Source organism: Eschrichtius robustus, chromosome 13 (genome assembly GCF_028021215.1).
Source record: "Eschrichtius robustus isolate mEscRob2 chromosome 13, mEscRob2.pri, whole genome shotgun sequence".
Lineage (NCBI taxonomy): Eukaryota > Metazoa > Chordata > Mammalia > Artiodactyla > Eschrichtiidae > Eschrichtius > Eschrichtius robustus.
The window spans coordinates 3,315,350-3,335,115 of record NC_090836.1 but is presented as its reverse complement, the minus strand read 5'-3'; the positions used below and the strand labels follow the sequence as shown (position 1 = coordinate 3,335,115).

The 19,766-nt window shown below is 48.3% G+C and overlaps 1 protein-coding gene across 2 annotated transcripts in view; it reads left to right on the top strand.

The window, feature by feature from the left end:
- The first annotated feature begins 12,530 nt into the window (after positions 1–12,530).
- DDX11 (DEAD/H-box helicase 11) overlaps positions 12,531–19,766 on the top strand; it is a 35,199-nt gene continuing 27,963 nt past the window's right edge. For both annotated transcript variants that reach the window (XM_068561387.1, XM_068561388.1), the window contains exons 1-2: positions 12,531–12,653; positions 16,833–16,980. In XM_068561387.1, the coding sequence (XP_068417488.1) occupies positions 16,837–16,980 (144 nt within the window). In that variant the 5' untranslated portion in view covers positions 12,531–12,653; positions 16,833–16,836. The remainder of the gene's footprint in view (positions 12,654–16,832; positions 16,981–19,766) is intronic.

Genomic DNA, 19,766 nt, shown 5'->3' with positions numbered 1-19,766 from the left:
CACCCCGGTTCTGCACCCTGGCTTGCACGGACATGGGGACAGTAGGAGCCCACAGGTGTCCCACCAACACCTCAGCCCAATTTGTCTCTTTAGACAGCTCAGCAGCACCCCCAGTCTCCAACTCATTTTTCTGCCTCCCTTTCCTCCTTTTTTTTGGGGGGGGAGGGGAGGGAAGGTGTCTGTGGTCCAGACAATGCCTCTCATTGCCAGGAGAGGGCAGCAGTCACCTCCCCTTCCCGCAGGGGCACCCTCTGCTTGATCTAGGATTGCGTCACTTTTCCAACGGCCACTGAGTGCCCACTAGGTGCCAGGCTCTGCGCTGGGCGCTGGGGATGCCAAGCTGACTCCCCTCTCTGGAGGAATCCGTGGTCTAAAAGAGTGAGTCAGCCACAGAAACACACGAAGTGCCTAACAGTGGGGTGAGGCGCTCAGGCAGAAGGTCCCCCCGAGGAACTGTGGACTCCCAAGGAGGGGTGGGAGAGGAGGGGCCCCAGGAGAAGATGCTTGAATGGAGTGTTGAAAGAGGATAGTTTTTTTGCAGGGTACATGGCCAGGAAGGGCATACCAGGAAGGGGAACTGAAACCGCAGGACTCAGATGGGATTTCAGCCCACGGGCCGGGACTCCAACCCAGCCAAGACAGACTGGGACTTGAATCCACTGTCTTTTAATTGAAATCACAGACCTGGTCTCAGGACTTAACGAAGCTCAGGTTCTCACAGCAGAAAGAATTCAGTGAGAGACAAAGTGGTAGGTAAGAAGTGGATTTATTTAGAGAGATACACATTCCATAGACAGAATGTGGTCCATCTCAAAAGGTAAGAGTGGCCCTGGGAGAAACACAGTCTACAGAGTGTGGGCCACCTCAGAAGGCGAGAGACCCTGAAGTACGGGGTGGTTAGTTTTTATGGGCTGGGTAATTTCATAGGCTAATGAGTGGGAGGATTATTCCAACTATTTTGGGGAAGGGGCGGGGATTTCCAGGAATTGGGCCACCGCCCACTTTTTGGCCATTTTTGGTTGGCCTCGGAACTGTCATGGTGCTGGTGGGCATGCCATTTAGTTGCCGATGTGTCACAATGCGCGTATAATGAGGCTCGAGGTCCACTGGAAATCCAATCTTCCGCCATCTTGGGCCTAATCGGTTCTAACCAGTTTATGTCGTAACTTCAATGGCTGTGTCATTCTTTTAAAGGTTGTGCCCTGCCCCCTTCCCTCCTGTTTCAGAACCAGGTGAACCTGACCCTATATGGCCAGCTCAGCTCGAACAGAGGGTGCTGGGGAGGGTCAGGAAGACTCGGAAACTGGGACCATGAAGGGGTCCCTGGCTGCCGTGCCGAGGAGCCTGGGCCAGAGTCGTGGCGGAAACAGGAAGCCATCACAGGGGTTTAACCAGGAAAATAACACAATCAGATGCGCACTTTTTAAAAAAGTCCACTCTTGGGACTTCCCTGGTGGCCCAGTGGTTAAGACTCCATGCTATAAAAAAAAAAAAAAAAAAAAGGAGATAAAAGCGCCTGTGGGGAAGGGTTGAGGATGGAGGGACGTTGGCATAGTGGGGAGGCCTTCCAAAGCCCTGGCAGAGGGTTTGAGAGGGGTGGGGGTGGAGGGGTAGGTCAGGGAGAGGAGGCACAGAGCAGGGAGAAAACTCATTCATTCATTCGTTCCATTTAATGAATATGGACTGAGCACCTGTTCCAGGCCAGCAGTGCAGCAGTGACCAAGATGGGCAAGCCTCCTGAGCTCAGGGGACCTACTTTTTCTTCGGCCTTGCTGCGAAGCTTCCGGGATCTTAGTTCCCTGACCAGGGATTGAACCCGGGCCCACGGCAGTGAAAGCACCGAGTCCTAATCACTAGACCACCAGGGAAGTCCCTGGGACTTAACATTTTAGTGGGAGGAGACATACAGTAAACAAATACGATCATTTCAGACAGCGGTAAGTGCTACGCAGAAGGGAAAACAGGAGAACGTAATAGATTGTCGGGGACCAGGGTAAACCTCTCAAGAGGGGACATTGACATGCGAGCTGACCGGGAGGTGAGCACCCCTGCTTGGGAGAGGACACGGTCGGAGCAAAGGCAAGAGGGCGTGGGGAAGTGTGGATGCCTGGAGGGTGGCGGGCAAGGACAGCGGCTGGGGGCCAGATGGATTCACCGCTCACAAGGTAAGGCAGGGACTTAGTCCACCAGGCCTCCAGTGGGTGGATGGGCCCTCAGGCCTGGAGGGGCTGTACGTCTGGAGGAGCCTTCTTAGTCTTTGACAGATGAGGCTTGGGTTTCTGGAAGGAGCTGGAGCTGGTCTGTGTCTGGATCGGTCACTTAGGCTCTGGGAAGAGGCTCCAAACTCCAGGGCAGCAGTTGGTAAACTACAGCCCGGAAGGCTGAGTCCTGTATTCTGAGAACACAGCCGAGCTCCTTCATTTATGTATTGTCAATGGTTGCTTTATCAAGATGGACAGTTGCAACAGAGACCACATGGCCTGCAAAGTCTGAAACGTTTCCTCTCTCTGTGGAAAAGGTTTGGGAAGCCCTGCTCTACGCTGTGGCAGGCAGTTTTCTGGGACGTGGTTCGGGCCTGGCCTGGTCTGCATGTGCTGAGAAGGTAAGGCTGTGCTCCGAAGCCGCATCTCCAAAAGCTAACGTCCATCTCAGGTGCTGGAAATCTGCTTGGTCACGTGTGTGTAGTAGTGCACCATGACCGTGGACTTGTGGTTCCAGTGGTCACGTGAGTGTCTCTTAGCTTTATCTTGATCGACAGCTTTCTGCTTTCATCTCTCTCTTTTTTTTTTCTTCCTTGCAATTTATTTATTGAAGAGACTGGGTTGTTTCCCCATATGTTGGGTTTTGCTAATTATATCGTGAAGTTTCACATGTGCCTCTGTTCTCTACTAATTTACTGTAAATTAGTAGTTTGATCTAAAGGCTTGATCGGCTTCAGGTTACATGGGGAGGGGGCAACAAGGATTATGCTAGATTCTTCCAACAGGAGGTAAGTAATGTCTGGGCTGGCTTTTAGTGTGTGTGTGATGTTAGTAGCTGTTAATTAATTATGGATTGAAAAATGGTATTATTACTGTATCATTCCTGCTTCATTTACTAGCTGGCATACTTCTCTAAAGACATACTGCCCCTTATAAGCTATTTTGTTACTCTGTGGTACAATTATATAGAAAAGGCTGGATAATTGCTTGATTTGTTCTTTTTATTTACCATTTTTCAAATGAAGAGTTGTTTCGTATCCTTCAATGGCAACCACTTTTTCTTTCTTTTTTTTCTTTTTTTGGCTGCGTTGGGTCTTCGTTGCTGCACACAGGCTTTCTCTAGTTGCGGCGAGCGGGGGCTACTCTTCGTGGCGGTGAGCGTGCTTCTCCTTGTAGTGGCTTCTCGTTGTGGAGCACGGGCTCTAGGTGCGCGGGTTGTGTAGTTGTGGCGCACAGGCTTAGTTGCTCCACGGCATGTGGGATCTCCCCGGACCAGGGCTCGAACCCGTGTCCCCTGCATTGGCAGGCGGATTCTTAACCACTGCGCCACCAGGGAAGTCCCCAACCACTTTTTTTTTTTTTTTACGTCTTTATTGGAGTATAATTGCTTTACAGTGTTGTGTTAGTTTCTGCTGTATAACAAAGTGAATCAGCTATATGTATACATATATCCCCATATCCCCTCCTTCTTGGAATCTCGGTGTGGGTTTCGTGTTTTTGGATTTTTTGAGTTTAGTGTGAAATTTATGAAGGCACTATTAGTATCAGTAAAATTATATAAATAGTATTTAATTTAGTTCTGGCCCCCAAGTCTTCATCTTTTTCTTCTTCTCCTCCTCCTCCTCCTCTTCATCTTCTTTTTCTTTCTTTCTTTCTTTTTTTTTCTTTGTATAGATTAAATTTAACTCCTTTCCAGGCTTGGAAGTGAGCTGAACCCACTCAGTTCAAGCATCCTGAAATCCTCCCTTCCCATCATATTCCTGAGAGACTGGTGATGTGTTCTTGCCTAATGAACGTGAATCCACAGTTTGGCATTAGTACTACTACTTCTTCTCTGCTACTTTGTTCTTACACTGTGATTTATTTTAAAATCCTTTTGCATTATTAGACATTATTTGCAATTATAAAGATAAAAAGAAACATTTCAAGTATTAGCTTATTTGACCTCTTTGAAATGATCACATCTTCTTCCTCAAAATTCTTTTGGATCTGCAGCAGCATTTCATATTGTTTTCTACCCTATCCTGGTTGACTGTTCCTTTTCAATCTCACTTATGAAGTCCTCTGGCTCTGCTTCTGCTTTACTCATTTTAAAAATAAATTATTTATTTTTGGTATAGGTACTATTTCCATATATTGCTGACCTTGGAGGGTCTTCTGGGGCAGTGGGGGAGGGCAGCTGTGGCTCTCTCTGGGGTCATAAAAGCTGGTGGCGGACATATTGGGGAGTATTCATCTGAGTAAACTCTTCCTGCTGGTCTTGGAGGGTCCCCTGGGGAGGCGGAGGGGGGCCAAGGCTCTCTCTGGGGGTCACAAAAGCTGGTGTCAGAAATATCAGTCAGTGTTCACCCACCCGAACTCCTGTTGCAGGCAAACATCCTGCTTGGGCAATTAGCACCCTTGGTGTGGTTTAAATTGCTTTTCTTTTTTTATGCAGGCCTTGTGATATGCTATCATTTTTATATATTGTTGCTGGATTTAGTTTTCTATTTTTAAAAAAGATTTTCACATCTATAGTCATGAGAAAGATTGGTCTTAATTTTCCTTTCTTGTACAATCTTTTTTAAGCTTCAGTATTAAGATTATGCTAATCTCATAAAATGGGTTGAGGAATGTTCTTTTTTTATTTAATGGAAGAATTTGTGTATAACTGGCATTATGTTTTCTTTAAATGTTTAGTAGAAATTATTGATGAGGGACTTCCCTGGAGGTCCAGTGGTTAGGACTCCACTCTTCCACTGCACGGGGCTCGGGTTTGATTCCTGGTCAGGGAACTAAGATCCCTCATGCTGCATGGTGCGGCCAAAAAAAAAAAAAAAAAAAATCAATATTTATGGAGTTCTTACTACATGCCGGGCACTGTCCTACATATATTGTCTCGTACAATGCTCCTAACGACCCTATGAGGTAGCTTCTACTACTGCTACTGCTGCTGCGAGTACAGTGATAATCATTTTACAAACGAGTAGTAATAAGGCGTGTCTTTAGTGAAGATAAACCAGAATATCTAAATAAATAAGTAAACAATCTGTGCTGGTAGTAGATAAACGGAGCCCAGACTAAATCAACTTTCCATTTTTTTGTTTTCTGTTTTTCCTATCACTATTAACCAAGACTATGGGTATAGGTAACTGTAGTTTATAGTGATCAGTTTTTCATAATCTTATTTTTTTTTTTCTGGCTTAAATCACTTTTTAAAAAATTGGAGTATAATTGCTTTACAACGTTGTGTTAGTTTCTACTGTACAATGAAGTGAATCAGCTATACGTATACCGATATCCCCTCCCTCTTGGACCTCCCTCCCCATCCCACCCATCTATGTTGTCACAGAGCACCGAGCAGAGCTTCCTCTGCTTTATAGCGTGTTCCCACTAGCTACCTATGTTACGCATGGTAGTGTATGTATGTCAGTCCTCATGGCCCAGTTCGTCCCACCCTTCCCTTCCCAGCCCTGTGTCAGAGTGAAGTAAGCCAGAAAGAGATTTTCATAATCTTATGGACAAGCACTGCACCCCCCTCACCACCCCCCGACCCCCAACTCTCTATCCAGCTCTCCCGCGTAGAAGGCACTTGATGATCTCAAGGGAAAAGATGTGATCCAAAGGGCAGGATGAGATCTTGAAAGTTGATACCTAATAGGATATATCTTGTCTCTTTTGGTTCTCATGTTAATTTTTTTTTTTTAATATTTATTTATTTAATTGGTTGTGTCAGGTCTTAGTTGCACAGGCGGGCTCCTTAGTTGCGGCTTGCCGGCTCCAGTTGCGGCATGCATGTGGGATCTAGTTCCCGGACCAGGGCTCGAACCTGGGCCCCCTGCATTGGGAACACGGAGTCTTAACCACTGCACCACCAGGGAAGTCCCTCATGTTAATTTTTATTATGCTTATTTTACATATGCAGAAATAGAGTCTCCAGGAGGTAAGTGAATCGCCTAAGGATAAATTGCTAGTGGGGGCACAGTCTGAATCAGGAGCCAAGCTTGTGTCTTCTGATTCCTAATTGTTCTTTGCATATTTTCATGTACCATGATACCCACCTCTGAGGAAACACCCACCTCCAGCAAGAGAGAAACAGCGCTCCCCAACTTCATTCTTTTACATGTGGATGCTGCCTGTTTTTTTTTTTTTAACTATTCATTCCTTCAGAAATATTACTACTTACTATAGCTTTAGGGGTGATCAACTCCATATATCCAGCTCCTACTTCTGTCTGAACTCTAGTCCCCCATTTTCAGACACCACTGAATACCTCATCGAGACAGTGAAAGTGGGGCACTTGAAAATTAAGTTTGACAAGTTAGTGCAACCTATTATGTGAGGAAACAGACTGTATCCCACACCCACCAGAATGTGGCTTAATGAGCAAAATTAATCTAGCTAGATATATACTGAACACAGTTATCAAAGAAACTAGGATTTAGAGAAACAAGTGTGATTAGGGTGCATCTTGCACTATTCCAGGGAGAGGCACATGGGGTCTGAGGATGGGAGCAAGCTGTTCTCTAGAAAAGTGTTTTCTCTTATAGGACAGGCACAGTTCATGGGACTTGCCCAGTGCGTAGGTAATGCATCTCACTCAGATTCCTGTGTTTTCCTTTTTCTGACTTAATGGTCACCAAGCAATCTTCCAGTTCACACTGGCTTCCCAAATAGGAAGAGAAAAATTAGCTTATGCTCACCGGAAATGACTCCTTTATAAATAAATCCTTTATAAATGAATTAACGTGAATGTAAATTTTGTGATCCTGCATTTGTAATGAGCCTGATACTTTCTGAGCTTACTAAGATAATTCAGCTTCTGGACTGATGCTCAGTTAATATTTATCGAATGAATGAATGCCAAGGCCAGGCTACACCCTGGAATAAGATGCCTTTGAGAGGTCCTGGTCCTGCCTGTACATGGACGACCCCTCCCCCCTCCACAAACAAATACACTACGGTGTGCCCCATCAAACTGCATAACTTTAAATATCTCAGAAACTGAATATTCATGCTCCTCCTCAAAATATCACTCCTGGCCTCCTTATTTCTGCTCTTCCAATTGCCAAAGGCCAAAATGTAAAAATTTACACAGTTAGTCAGAACCCAACTTTACTTTTATTTTATTAGATTTTATTTATTTATTGTTAGGTTTATATCACAGCTATTTCTAAAGGGGATCTAAGGAAATATAATAAAAGCATAGAGACACTAAAACTAAACCCAATTAATATTAGTAATAGTTTGGGGGGGAGGGATAAATTAGGAGATTGGGATTAACATAAACACACTACTATATATAAAACATAATCGGGCTTCCCTGGTGCAGTGGTTGAGAATCTGCCTGCTAATGCAGGGGACACGGGTTCGAGCCCTGGTCTGGGAAGATCCCACATGTCGCGGAGCAACTAGGCCCGTGAGCCACAACTACTGAGCCTGCGCGTCTGGAGCCTGTGCTCCGCAACAAGAGAGGCCACGATAGTGAGAGGCCCGCGCACCGCAATGAAGAGTGGCCCCCGCTTGCCGCAACTAGAGGAAGCCCTCGCACAGAAACGAAGACCCAACACAGCCAAAATAAAATAAAATAAAATAAATAATAATTAAAGGTGCTAATAATTAAAAAAAAACAAAAACAAAAAACCTTTAAAAAAAAAACATAATCAACAAGGACCTACTGTATAGCACAGGGAACCCTACTTAATACTCTGTAGTAACGTAAATGGGAAAAGAATCTGAAAAAGAACAGGTATATGTATATGTATAACTGAATCACTTTGCTGTACCCCTGAAACTAACACATTGTAAATCAACGATACTCCAATATAAAATAAAAATCAAACAAAACAAAATATTAGTAATAGCTAACCTTCGTTGAGCTTTTATAATGTGGCATGCACTGTGCCAAGCCCTTTATGTTACGCAGATGATCTCGTTTCTTTCACAAGAATCCTATAAGGTGGGTCCTGTTATTATCTCCATTTCCTAAGTGAGAAAACTGAGGCTCAGAGAGTTAAAACAACCTGACAAGGCCGCCCAGCTGGTTAATAGTGGAGTCAGGATCTAAATCCAGGTGGTCTGATTTTACTGGGGCCTGTACTTAAAATTAGCAAGAAGTAATGAGAACAGAAAAAAAGAAAGTATCAAAAAATGCTTTCCAGTGAAATGCTAAAACAATGCACAACATGTAGCTGAGATTACTAGCAGCGAAGGCAAAGAGGAATACATAATGGGTTTAAAGAGCTCTCACGGCCAAGTTATAGAAAGCATATTCATACATAAGTAGAAAGACTTTTCTCCCTGGCCTTGAGTTCTGAGTTTGTTAAGAAGGTGTTTGAGTTCATTCAGTGAATGCCATTAGCAAGAAATGCAGAGGTGGTCCACAGGGGGCTAACTTCTGATTTTACCTTTGGGACAAAGCCCAAGGCCTTATGTTAGGAGCGTCATTCTCTAAATAAACCCTTGGGGTGAGGATGAGGGGAGGATAGAGGGACATAGTCTGGGTTTACATCCTGGTTTAACCGCCTCCATCAGCCATTCCTATCGCTACTCTAGAGGTCCAAGTCCCTGTTGCATTGTCTGGTTTACTGCATAACCTGACTTGTTCATTTGCTTCTGGTCTCTCCCCTGCCAACATTCTCCACACTGCTTCTGGCTTATTATTTCCAAGGCATTGATTTTGCAGTTTCACTCGTCTGTTCAAAAACCATTTCAGTGATGTGCAAATTGCTTATAAGATAAAGTCTAAACGTATTAGCCTACTGTTTAAAGTCTTCTACACCCAGACCCCAAGTCTTATCACCTTCTATTCCTCCAATGGTGCGTCTTAAATTAGAGATTTCATACCCTAGGAGTGTGTGTGTGTGGAGAGCGGGGAGGGGGAACTCTGAAGAAATAGACCCAAGTCCAGTGCATCTTCTTGAAGTGTCAAGTTTACCAGATGACAATTACTTTAAAACACCTTTTTAAATGCTAAAACAAACAGTGGTTGTATAGTAAATGCAACATTTACATGAACTTAAAACTGAGGCATCAGAGACCTTTTCAGGATTTTGGTGGGCCACCTTCCAAGACCCTGAAGGGTGTTAGTTCTTTGCCCTTTTCAAACTACCCCAGTCACTGATAGTTGGAAGTACTGACAAAAATACCGACTCTGGAACCATCCTTTTGTAAATTCCCACCCCCAAGTTTTTACACAGCTTGTAACACTGGCTCCTTTCCTGGAAGGCCTTTCCTTTAAGCCCCAGAAACTGTCCAGAATGTTTCTTGATCCTGCTGGGAAGTCACACCAATTACCAAGGTCATTCCCAGGGAGCACTTAGCATAAAATGCCCCCAGTTGTAATTTCATAGACCCATCCTGTGATATTGTGATAATAATTATATTTTTGGTCTTAGTCCCCGTTCCTAGCAGAGCTCCTAAAACCCTAGAAACTTCCTAAGTGAGGAAAGCGATAGAGGTGTCTCTTGTTATGTTAATGATGTGATTTTTGGAAAGCCCCTAGGTAACGAGCCTAAGGATGGGGGCTGGTTGCCAGGGGAACCAACTGAGTGATTGGAGGGGAGAAGGGCTGGAGACTGAGTTCAATCACCAATGACCGATGACTTAATCAACCTTTGCCTGTGTAATGAAGCCTCCATTAAATAGGCGGAAGGATGAGGTCTGGAGAGCTTCCGGGTTGGTGAGCATGTGGAGGTGCCGGGGGGAGTGGAAGCTCTGTGCCCTCTGCCACACACTTGGCCTGTGCATCTCTTCATCCTGCTGCTCCTGAGTTATATCCTTTTACATAAACTGGTGATCTCGTAAGTAAAATGCTTTCCCCAGTTCTGTCGACTGAAAAAAAAAAAGTGCAATGTGAGAGTTGTGAGTTAAGTTTTATTGGGGGAAATTGAGGACTATAGCTTGGGAAACAGCATTTCGGATAGCTCTGAGGAAATGCTCCAGAGAGGTGCGGGGGGTGGGGGGAAGGTGAGGGTTCTATATGATTTCAGTGAAGGGGGGACGTGCAGTCAAGCACACATTTTGGCAGAGCCTGGCTGCTAGTCAGGAGGAGCAGATGTCCCCGTTAATGACTTTAGTGCTTTTCTAGATATGAGGAGATGCAAGAATTGGGCTCATAAAATCTTCTCCTGAAAATAGCTATCTGAAGACCTGTTCTGCCAGTTTTTCCCAGAGCACAGAGGGCCTCATTCCTGATCTCCACCCTGAACTCCTCTCAGGGGGCGTTGAAGGTCAGCAGCTGCAGCGGCTCATGATTTAATCCTTGTAGAGGTAGATGGCAAGTGCCAATTTGTAGCTGGCAATTCCGTCAGCTACTCTAGCAAATTAATCAAACCCAAGGAGGAGGTTGTGGGAACCTCTTGAGTTACAGCCAGTAGGTGAGCAGCACAGGTGACAACCCGGACTTGTGGTGTCTCACATCACAGACATGTGGGACTGAGCCCCTAACGTGTGGGATCCCAGTTACCTCCAGATAGATAGTGTCAGAATTGGGTTACTGGGTGGTGTTGGAAAACACACACTGGACATGCCTTCAGAAAAGCTCACAGGGATCATGCAGTCCTATCCCCTGCTGGACAAAGGAGAACCCACGTCCAGGGAGGTGAAGGTGATGTGCTTTGACCCCCTGACCAGGTGTGCTCCTCCAAGCAGGGCTGGCACCCAGGAGCAACAATCCTAAACTTGGCTTCCAGAGTGCTTTCCCTCACCTGGTCTCAACCCTGCAGAGGTGGGCAGGGCAGGTACTGTCCATTCTAGAGGTAAAATAACCAACATATTAAGGTCTGACAGGAGCGAGGACTATTAACCAGACCGAACTCCACACAGCAAAGTCAATTTCCTGACACTGGGCTGTGGTGAAAAGAAAGTACAGCGTTTACTGCAGGGCCAAGAGAGGAGCACAGCGGCTCATGCTCAAAAGACCTGAACTCCCCGTGGCTTTCAGGGAAGCGTTTTTAAAAGCAACCTTTGGGGTGAGCGCTGCAGGGTGCACGACTTCCTTCCGATTGGTCAGTGGTGAGGTAGCAGAGTGGTGTTTCAGGAATCTTAATCAGCCTTCTGGTTCCTGACCGGCTGGAGACCACATGCTTGTGCTCAGCATGCAGTCACCGTCCTCCACCTGGGGGAGGTGTCTTAGTTTCTCCAGAAAAACTCAAAGATCAGTGTCAGATTGTTAGGTATATGCCTTGAGGAGGCATATACGTAAGAGTTTATCCCTCAACTATTGTCGTTACTTCTGTTTAACTGCTTTCCTTTGTTTCTGCATTGCCTCATTTCCCTCATTAGTAACTACCTGTGCCATCCCTTGGAACTTAGGGAAGCATCGGAGGCTAGTCTTCTTTTTTAAAAAGAAATTCTAATTTATTTTAAATTTATTTATTTATTTTTGGCTGCGTTGGGTCTTTGTGGCTGCACGCGGGCTTTCTCTAGTTGCGGGGAGCGGGGGCTACTCTTTGTTGCGGTGCGCGGGCTTCTCATTGCGGTGGCTTCTCGTTGTGGAGCACGGGCTCTGGGCACGTGGGCTTCAGTAGTTGTGGCTCACGGGCTCAGTAGTTGTGGCTCGCGGGCTCTAGAGTACAGGCTTAGTAGTTGTGGTGCAGGGGCTTAGTTGCTCCAAGGCATGCGGGATCTTCCTGGACCAGGGCTCGAACCCGTGTCCCCTGCATTGGCAGGCAGATTCTTGACCACTGCGCCACCAGGGAAGCCCCTAAAATCTCTTTCTACGAACAAGAAACGGAGGACATAGGGGGGCTTTTGGGCGGGAGGGCCCTGCTCAGTTCCAATTCCATTTTTTTTTTTTTTTTTTTTGATACTTCTCGATCCTGAGGGGAACAGGCACGGAATAAGAATGGGAATAAAGTTTTGGATAGAGAGGTTAATCATAAACTGAGCAGAGGAAACTGGTTTTACAGGGGCTCAGTTTCACGACCAGAATACAGGCTTCCTGAGTCAGCTACAGCAACTGGCCCCTCAGGTGTTTGATAAACACGGCCAACTGAAGTCAAGCGACTGCTGAGCTCCCAGGATTATGGGCGCCAGCTAGCGGAGGCGCAAACATTCCACAGCTGGCGCGCGGCAAGAGAGGCAGAACACCCAGCCGCGACCACAGCCTCCGACGGCCCCTCCCTCCAGCGAACCAGCCGCGCAAGCGCAGTGACGCAAAAAGGGGAGGTCCAGCCCCAGCAAGACACGGAGTGCGCACGCGCAGCGAAATGGGCTGTGCAACGCGGGTCGGTCTTCCGGGTAATGCAGACCGAGGCCTGGACGAGCCCGCCGCGCAAGCGCAGTGGCACAATAGGGGGACCGGCCCCCGCCGAGCCCCGGAGTGCGCACGCGCACTGGCGCGGGGCGTGCATCGCGACGGGCCTCTCTGGGGGACGCCGACACCGGCGAGCCGGGGTTTCAGGTTCAGTGGCGTCCGCTCGGACTTCTCGCCGGCCTGGTCTCGGCGGAGCAGCCCTCCCGCCAAGGAAGGTAAGCGCGGTGCCGAGGACGCGGAGCAAAATGAGAAAAGGCAGACTCCGAGGGAAACGCAAGGGGGCGGGCCGGGCCGGCGGCGGGAAAACGTCCCCGAGCTGGGGCGGGCTTGACATGTGATTGACAGGCCAGACACCAATGCAAGGGCTGGGGAGGCCGCGGGGCGGGACCTGGCCGTGAGCCGTCGGCCGCGGGGCGGATCCGCCGGCGGTGCTAAGCGCGCGTTTCTTACGTTGTGGTACCTGCTGGTCCCTGCAGCGCTACTGAATGTGCCGTTACCTGTCCCCCGCAGGTGAGGAAACAGGCTTAGGGATGTGGACTTTAGCACGGACACAGCCGGGATTCCACATTGGGCAGTCTGACCCCAGAGCCCTCCTACCGTTCGCGGGACCAAGGTGGAGCAGGAGGAGTGGGATGGCTGGAATGGACCAGAGTGTGGGAGGCAGTGCCGTGAAAAGTGGAGAGAAATGTTAGCACAGTGTGAGAGCTCTGAGGGCGGAGCTGGGAGGGGGACAGAAGCAAGATGAGGATATGGGGTTGGGGCCAGCTCCGGATTCACAACAGGTGCGCTGGAGCCGGGTCGTCTCCCAGGTGTGTGGCGTTAAAGCACTTTAGGAGGGGGACAGTAGGATGGTACCTGGACATGGATGTCTCTTCTGCTCAGGCTGCCATAACAAAACGCCATAGACTGGGTGGCTTAAACAATAGAAACTTCTCTCTCCCAGGTCTAGAGGCTGGGAATTCAAGGCCTCAGTCCTTCATAAGGGTTTAGGACCCCACTCTTAGGACTTCATTTAACCCCGATTACCTCCTTCATTTCATGTTAATTACTCCCTAAAAGCTCTGTCTGCAGATACAGCCTCACATTGGGGGTTAGGGCTTTAATGCATGAATTTGGAGGCGGGGGGGACACGATTCAGTCTGTAGCAATAGTTTGTACCCAGGCAAATAAGTGATCATCGAAGACTGAAGAAAATGAGCACTTTCAGGACTAACGTGCCCCTGAGATGCTCTCACGTCTCTTAGCCCATTTAACGAGCATGAGATTTGCCTTCGCATTGGTGGGGAGTTCTAGGGAGAACTTGGGTGGGAGCTGGTGTCCACGCAGCCAGCCTGAAGAGGTCGGGAAAAGTTCCACCAAACATCCTTAATAGCACTTAGTATATCCATTATTCATGGATTTAGCTAAACCCTTCTTTAACTTATGGTTTAGCTTGTGCTGCTGCTGGAATAATGAGATCCGTAATTACCACCCACGGAGAAGTGGAATAATAATTACTTTTGTTCTGTATTGTTTCGTGTTGTCATTCTAAAGTTTGGTAACGGAGTCTTTCCACCCTACTTATCCTGGTGGGAGGAAGATCAGAAATCTACAGCTTGGAGGTAGATGTGCTTTCAAATCTTGGATTCAAGCCCTTGCTGAGTGACTGTGGGCAAGTCACTTAACCTTTCTGAGGTTCAGTTATTTCAGCTGTAAAATAGAGCTAATAAATATCCTGGCCACATAGGGTTGTGAGGTTATATGGAAGCAGTTTGAAACCATTAAAGAACTGGCCCTGGCCTAAATATTCAAGTCATAGACCTCCTCTCCCCACCCCTCTGAGGAGCAGAAACCCTCCCCACGGCTCCCACCTCAAGCTGGCTATTCATTCATTCATCAAATTGTTCTGAATGCTTGCTGAGTGCCAAAGCACCTGTTCTGAATGCTGGGGGCAGGGAAGAACAAGACAGACAAGGTTCCTCCTTTTATGCTATTTATATTCTAGTGGGGGAGGACAGTAAATATGTTCGCTAAGAGGTATGAACAAAAGAAACAGAGTATTTCAGAATAATGAGATAAAATGACTTAAAGCCGAGTGGTGTGTGTGTGTGTTTGGAGGCGGGTATTTGACCACTGGAGGGTGGCACATATGGGGAGAGGCCTCTCTGAGGAGCTGAGCTGAGTCCTAAACGTTGAGAATTCCAAGCGGGCGGGGACAGCAGGTGCGAGGCCCAGGCTGATTAGATCCGTCTCTAGGCCGTCCAGTGATCTGTCTTACAAGGAGAGGAGGGATGGGTCAGACTTTTCTCTTGGGATTTAGAACTACGAAACAAGAAAAGACTTCGCTTGGCAGTGGGAGCTGAAGCCAGAGGTCGAGGGGGCTGCAGGCAGAGGTGGCGTGCAGGCTGCCTTTGGGGTAAAGCAGAAGCTGCCAAGTGAGCAGAGGAAGCCGGGTAGGCTCCATCTGGCCCGTGATGACGGAGCAGGAGAAGGGGAATGCACGGGGCATCCGTGGGTGTTTACCGTTGGTGGGCTTCCTGGCTCCATCTTGAGACCTGAACCACTTTGCAGTTCTAGTTTGCAGGACGTCCCACCCTGTCCGCGGCTCTGCTCTTGGTTTTCCCAGATGGTCTGTATTCTCAATCTCTCAATGTGTATCTTTTCAGTAAATCTCCCTTTTATTTATGCTAGTTCTCTTTTGCAGACACATGAGTTGGACTAAAACAGAGCCATGTGGACCTGGGCTTGGATCCCTGGGTTTCCTTTCTGAGCTGAGTCTTTGAAGAGTTACTTAATTTCTGTAAAAGCGTCAAGATCCGACGACCCTCTGCTTATAGTGTTGTACAGATGAGACAAGACACCAAAAGTGGAAGGGCCTGTGGAGCGTTTAACACAGGGCAGGTGCTCAGAGATTGTTAGGGCCATTTTCCTTTCCCTTCACATTTTAGTGGGTTTCCGATTACACACTTGCCTCTTGTATTGGATTGTCCTGGTTTTCAGTCATCCTTACCGCTATCCCTCCACCTCGGTCCTCGTTTTAACTGCCCCTAAACTCTTGCCTGGAAGAACATCATGAAACTCCCTTCTCTCATAAATGAATTGACATGGTCACTGGTCTTCCTGAGACCAGTTATGTAGCAAAGGCATAAATGGGATTTAGATTTATTCATATTTGTACTGAGGTGAGCTGGGCCTGCTTAAATAGCTCAGAGCAGTGACTTGCAAAGACAGAGTGGGGCCCGGATGGAAAATGGTGACTAAAGGAAGAAAGGGTGTGTCAAAGCTGTCTCAGAGAGAGCAGGGTCAGAAGAGGAGGAAAAAGATGGAATAAACATGGAGCAGAGACGTTTTTCTTAGACCTGGACCTGCAGGGGCAGAGAAGTGCCGAGGCCTCAGTTCTCGGAAGCCCTTCCAGCCAGGGCTCAGCCGCCGTGCAGAGGGTCCTCCAGGCTGGGGCCCCAGGGAAAGCTCTTAGGGGGTGGCTCTGGTTTGTACTGGAAGTGGCGGCTGGGATGAATTAGATGCAAACGGAAGATACCTGTTGAGTAGGGATGGGTGTGTGACATGCAGAATAGCTGTGCTCGCTATTCTCTGCCTGTGGGTCACGACCTCTTAGGTCTTCACAGCAGGGGCAAGAGAAGCAGTTTGTTTGTTTTTTAATTTATTTATTCATTTATTTAATTTTTTTGGCTGCATTGGGTCATCGCTGCTGCACGCGGGCTTTCTCTAGTTGCAGTGAGCGGGGGCTACTCTGTTGCAGGGTGCAGGCTTCTCATTGTGGTGGCTTCTCTTGTTGCAGAGCACAGGCTCTAGGCGTGTGGGCTTCAGTAGTTGTGGCACACGGGCTTCAGTAGTTGTGGCTCGCGGGGTCTAGAGCACAGGCTCAGTAGTTGTGGCGCACGGGCTTAGTTGCCCCGCGACATGTGAGATCTTCCCGGACCAGGGCTCGAACCCGTGTCCCCTGCATTGGCAGGGGGATTCTTAACCACTGCGCCACCAAGGAAGCCCAAGAGAAGCAGTTTTGTCCTGCGATGTTGGGAGACATGGCTGGGAGATGTGGGAGAAGAAAAATTAATGACTGCAGAAGTAATTACAGGCTCTCCAAAAGAAATCTGCAGGCCCTTAGAAAGGTGTGCACGCAGGCGGGACGGCAGGGGTTTCTCTTAGGGCTTCCTGGGCCGCGTCCCCCTGTATCCGGTTGTGGTGGACATCCCTGGATGGACAGCGAATGTGGCCAGGCCTCGTGGGGAGGCACGTGAGGGAAGGAGCACGGCCTCTGCTTGCAAAACGTCCCTCCTGGGGAGGAAGTGTGCGATTCGTGTTGAGGCCCCTCCTAGGAACTGTTCTGGATCTCAGGCCAGTACCGCCTGGCCCATCAGAGAGCTACTAGATTTTTTTTTTTTTTTACCCCCCAGGACCATGGCTGACAAAACAGAGGAGGCTGGTGGCGTCCACTTCCCTTTTCCCTTCACACCCTATGCCATCCAGAAAGACTTCATGGCAGCGCTGTACCAGGTGTTGGAGGCTGGCAAGATCGGGATATTTGAGAGTCCAACCGGCACCGTAAGTATTATTTGGGGCCTGAAGAGGGTCTAGGGAGACGCTGATGATGGGTCAGAGCCAGCGTGCTTGTCTGCACGTGCAGAGAGTCGTGGTTTGAGGTCGAGCTAAGTCGTTCTTTCTGAGTAGTAGCCGTTTCTGTCTACTAAACCGTTAAACACAGCCCCGGGGTCTGAGAAAAATTAGGCTAAAGGCAAATGAGAATTTTACTGGCCATGGAAACCACGACCGTAGCACTGAAACCTTCCGGTTTTTTCTGGACGCATGACCACTTTGATGCTGAGAAACGTAGAAATTACTCTGGCTTATCCACAGATCTGACATATTGGTTTACTGTCCAGGAACTGGGTTACTGAGGGCCGGAGGGATCCAGTCCAGAGCCCCTCAGTTTTCCTTCCTGGCCTGGGAGGAGGGGGTTTGTTAGAGGTTGGCCGCAGAGTCCTGTTAGGTTCCCACTTCTCTCTTGCCCTTTATTACCTTCTAGAGCAAGTGCCGCGTGAGAGTGAGCTGCCTGTGTGGGTGTTGCTGTCACCTCCCGGAGGACCAGGACCTTGAGGTCCTCTCCTCTGTGTCCCCGTCATCTGCGGGGAGCTTGGCACGGTCGGCCTCAGGGGGCTCTTAAGGTGTGTGTGTGGAATGCATGAACGAAGGAAAGTGACTTACTCCTTCTCGTCCGCTGACGGGAGTGTGTCACTCTCTCCTGGGATGACACGGTCTCCTGGGGCAGGAAGAGTGCAGACGGGCCGCTCTCTTGATCCGTTTTGTTCCTTCAGATACAGCGAGTGGGAGAGGCTCCGTTCCGCCAGTTCACACAACGTGGGTCATGAAGATACTGTGCAGAGTGAGGGTTTTTTGGTTTTTTGTTTTTTTTGGCTGTGTTGGGCCTTTGCTGCTGTGTGCAGGCTTTTCTCTAGTTGGGGCGAGCAGGGGCTACTCTTCATTGTGGTGCGCGGGCTTCTCATTGCAGTGGCTTCTCTTGTTGTGGAGCATGGGCTCTAGGTGCGTGGGATTCAGTAGTTGTAGCTCACAGGCTCTAGAGCGCAGGCTCAGTAGTTGTGGCGCACGGGCTTAGTTGCTCCACAGCATGTGGGATCTTCCTGGACCAGGGCTCGAACCCGTGTCCCCTGCATTGGCAGACGGATTCTTAACCATTGCGCCACCAGGGAAGCCCGAGGGGTTTTTTTTTTTTTTAATTTTTTGTTTATTTATTTATTTATTTTTGGCCGTGTCGGGTCTTCGTTTCTGTGCGAGGGCTTTCTCCAGTTGCGGCAAGCGGGGGCCACTCTTCATTGCGGTGCGCGGGCCTCTCACTGTCGTGGCCTCTCTTGTTGTGGAGCACAGGCTCCAGACGCGCAGGCTCAGTAGGTGTGGCTCACGGGCCTAGTTGCTCCGCGGCATGTGGGATCTTCCCAGACCAGGGCTCGAACCCGTGTCCCCTGCATTGGCAGGCAGATTCTCAACCACTGCGCCACCAGGGAAGCCCCCGAGGGGTTTTTAAAGTAGCATCTTTCTACCAGCATCCGACCTTCCGTTTACACCCAGTGCACATGGGGACTTCCCTGGCGGTCCAGGTCCAGTGGTTAGAACTCTGCGCTTCCACTGCACGGGCCATGGGTTCGATCCCTGCTTGGGGAACTAAGATCCCGCGTACTGTGCGGTCCGGCCAAAAATAAATAGATAAACCCAGTGCATGGGACTTCTCCCCTCCTGACCCACCCCACTGAAAGACTGGTTAGGATCAGGAGCAACTTCCTGTAATTAGATCTGAGGAGGTCAGGTCCTCATCCGACCACCTGCCACATCTGACATGGTTAAGCATCTCGTCTTCCTCTCTTTAAAGTCAGGTAAAACACTGAATCAAAGAACAGTGCCTGTCATTTAAGAAGTCACATTTATCAAACTTTGTTCCTTGGGCAGGTGCTTTTAAGTCTTTTAACTGTTTCCTAAGAAATATACTTGGAAAGAATATGTTGAAATTACAAGCTTATGCTGCCGTTTCTTGCTTTATTGATTTTAGTCATTGGGACCTCCTTCTTGTGATAGATAAGATGGAGCTTTCTTCCTGGTGTAGTTATATGTTTTTAGTCTCTTTTTTTTCTTGAATAATCTTTTGTCTTTTGTTTTTTAAGAGTCGATAGTTGTCTTTTAAAGGTTTGTGTAGTTTTTAAGTTACTTATGCCTGTTCCGCTCACACCATCCAGTGGTCTCTCAGTATCACACTTCATCATAAAATTATTACCTTTGTCTGCCCGGGCTGCCACCACAAATCACCACAGAAGGAGTGACCAAAATGGCGGGAATTCATTGTCACACAGTCTGGAGGCCAGAAGTCCGGAACGAGGTGTCAGCAGGGCTGTCCAGGCCCCTCTCCTGCGCGTGTGGACGGCGGGCTTCTCCACGTCTCTTCCCATCGTCTGCCTTCCTTGCCTTTGTGTCCACATTTCCCCTTTTTACAAGGGTACCCATCTTACTGGGTCAGGGCCACCCTTCTCTTAATTCAGTACATCTGCTGTGACCCTGTTTTCAAGTAGGGTCCCATTCTGAGACACTGGGGGTTAGGACTTGAACATGTGAATTTGGGGGGACACAATTCACCCCATATCAAGGACCTACGGGGAGAATTCTGGTCTTTAAACCAACAGTTGTGTTCCCCAGAGCAATTGGCTTGCTTTAATGTTTCCCGACACTGCGACTCATGGGGCTGATCACCTTCTGTCCGCACGTTGGCTGCATCCCCCGCCCAGCAAGTCATATCCGGGATTTCATGCTGTGCGTTTTTTTGGCTTTAT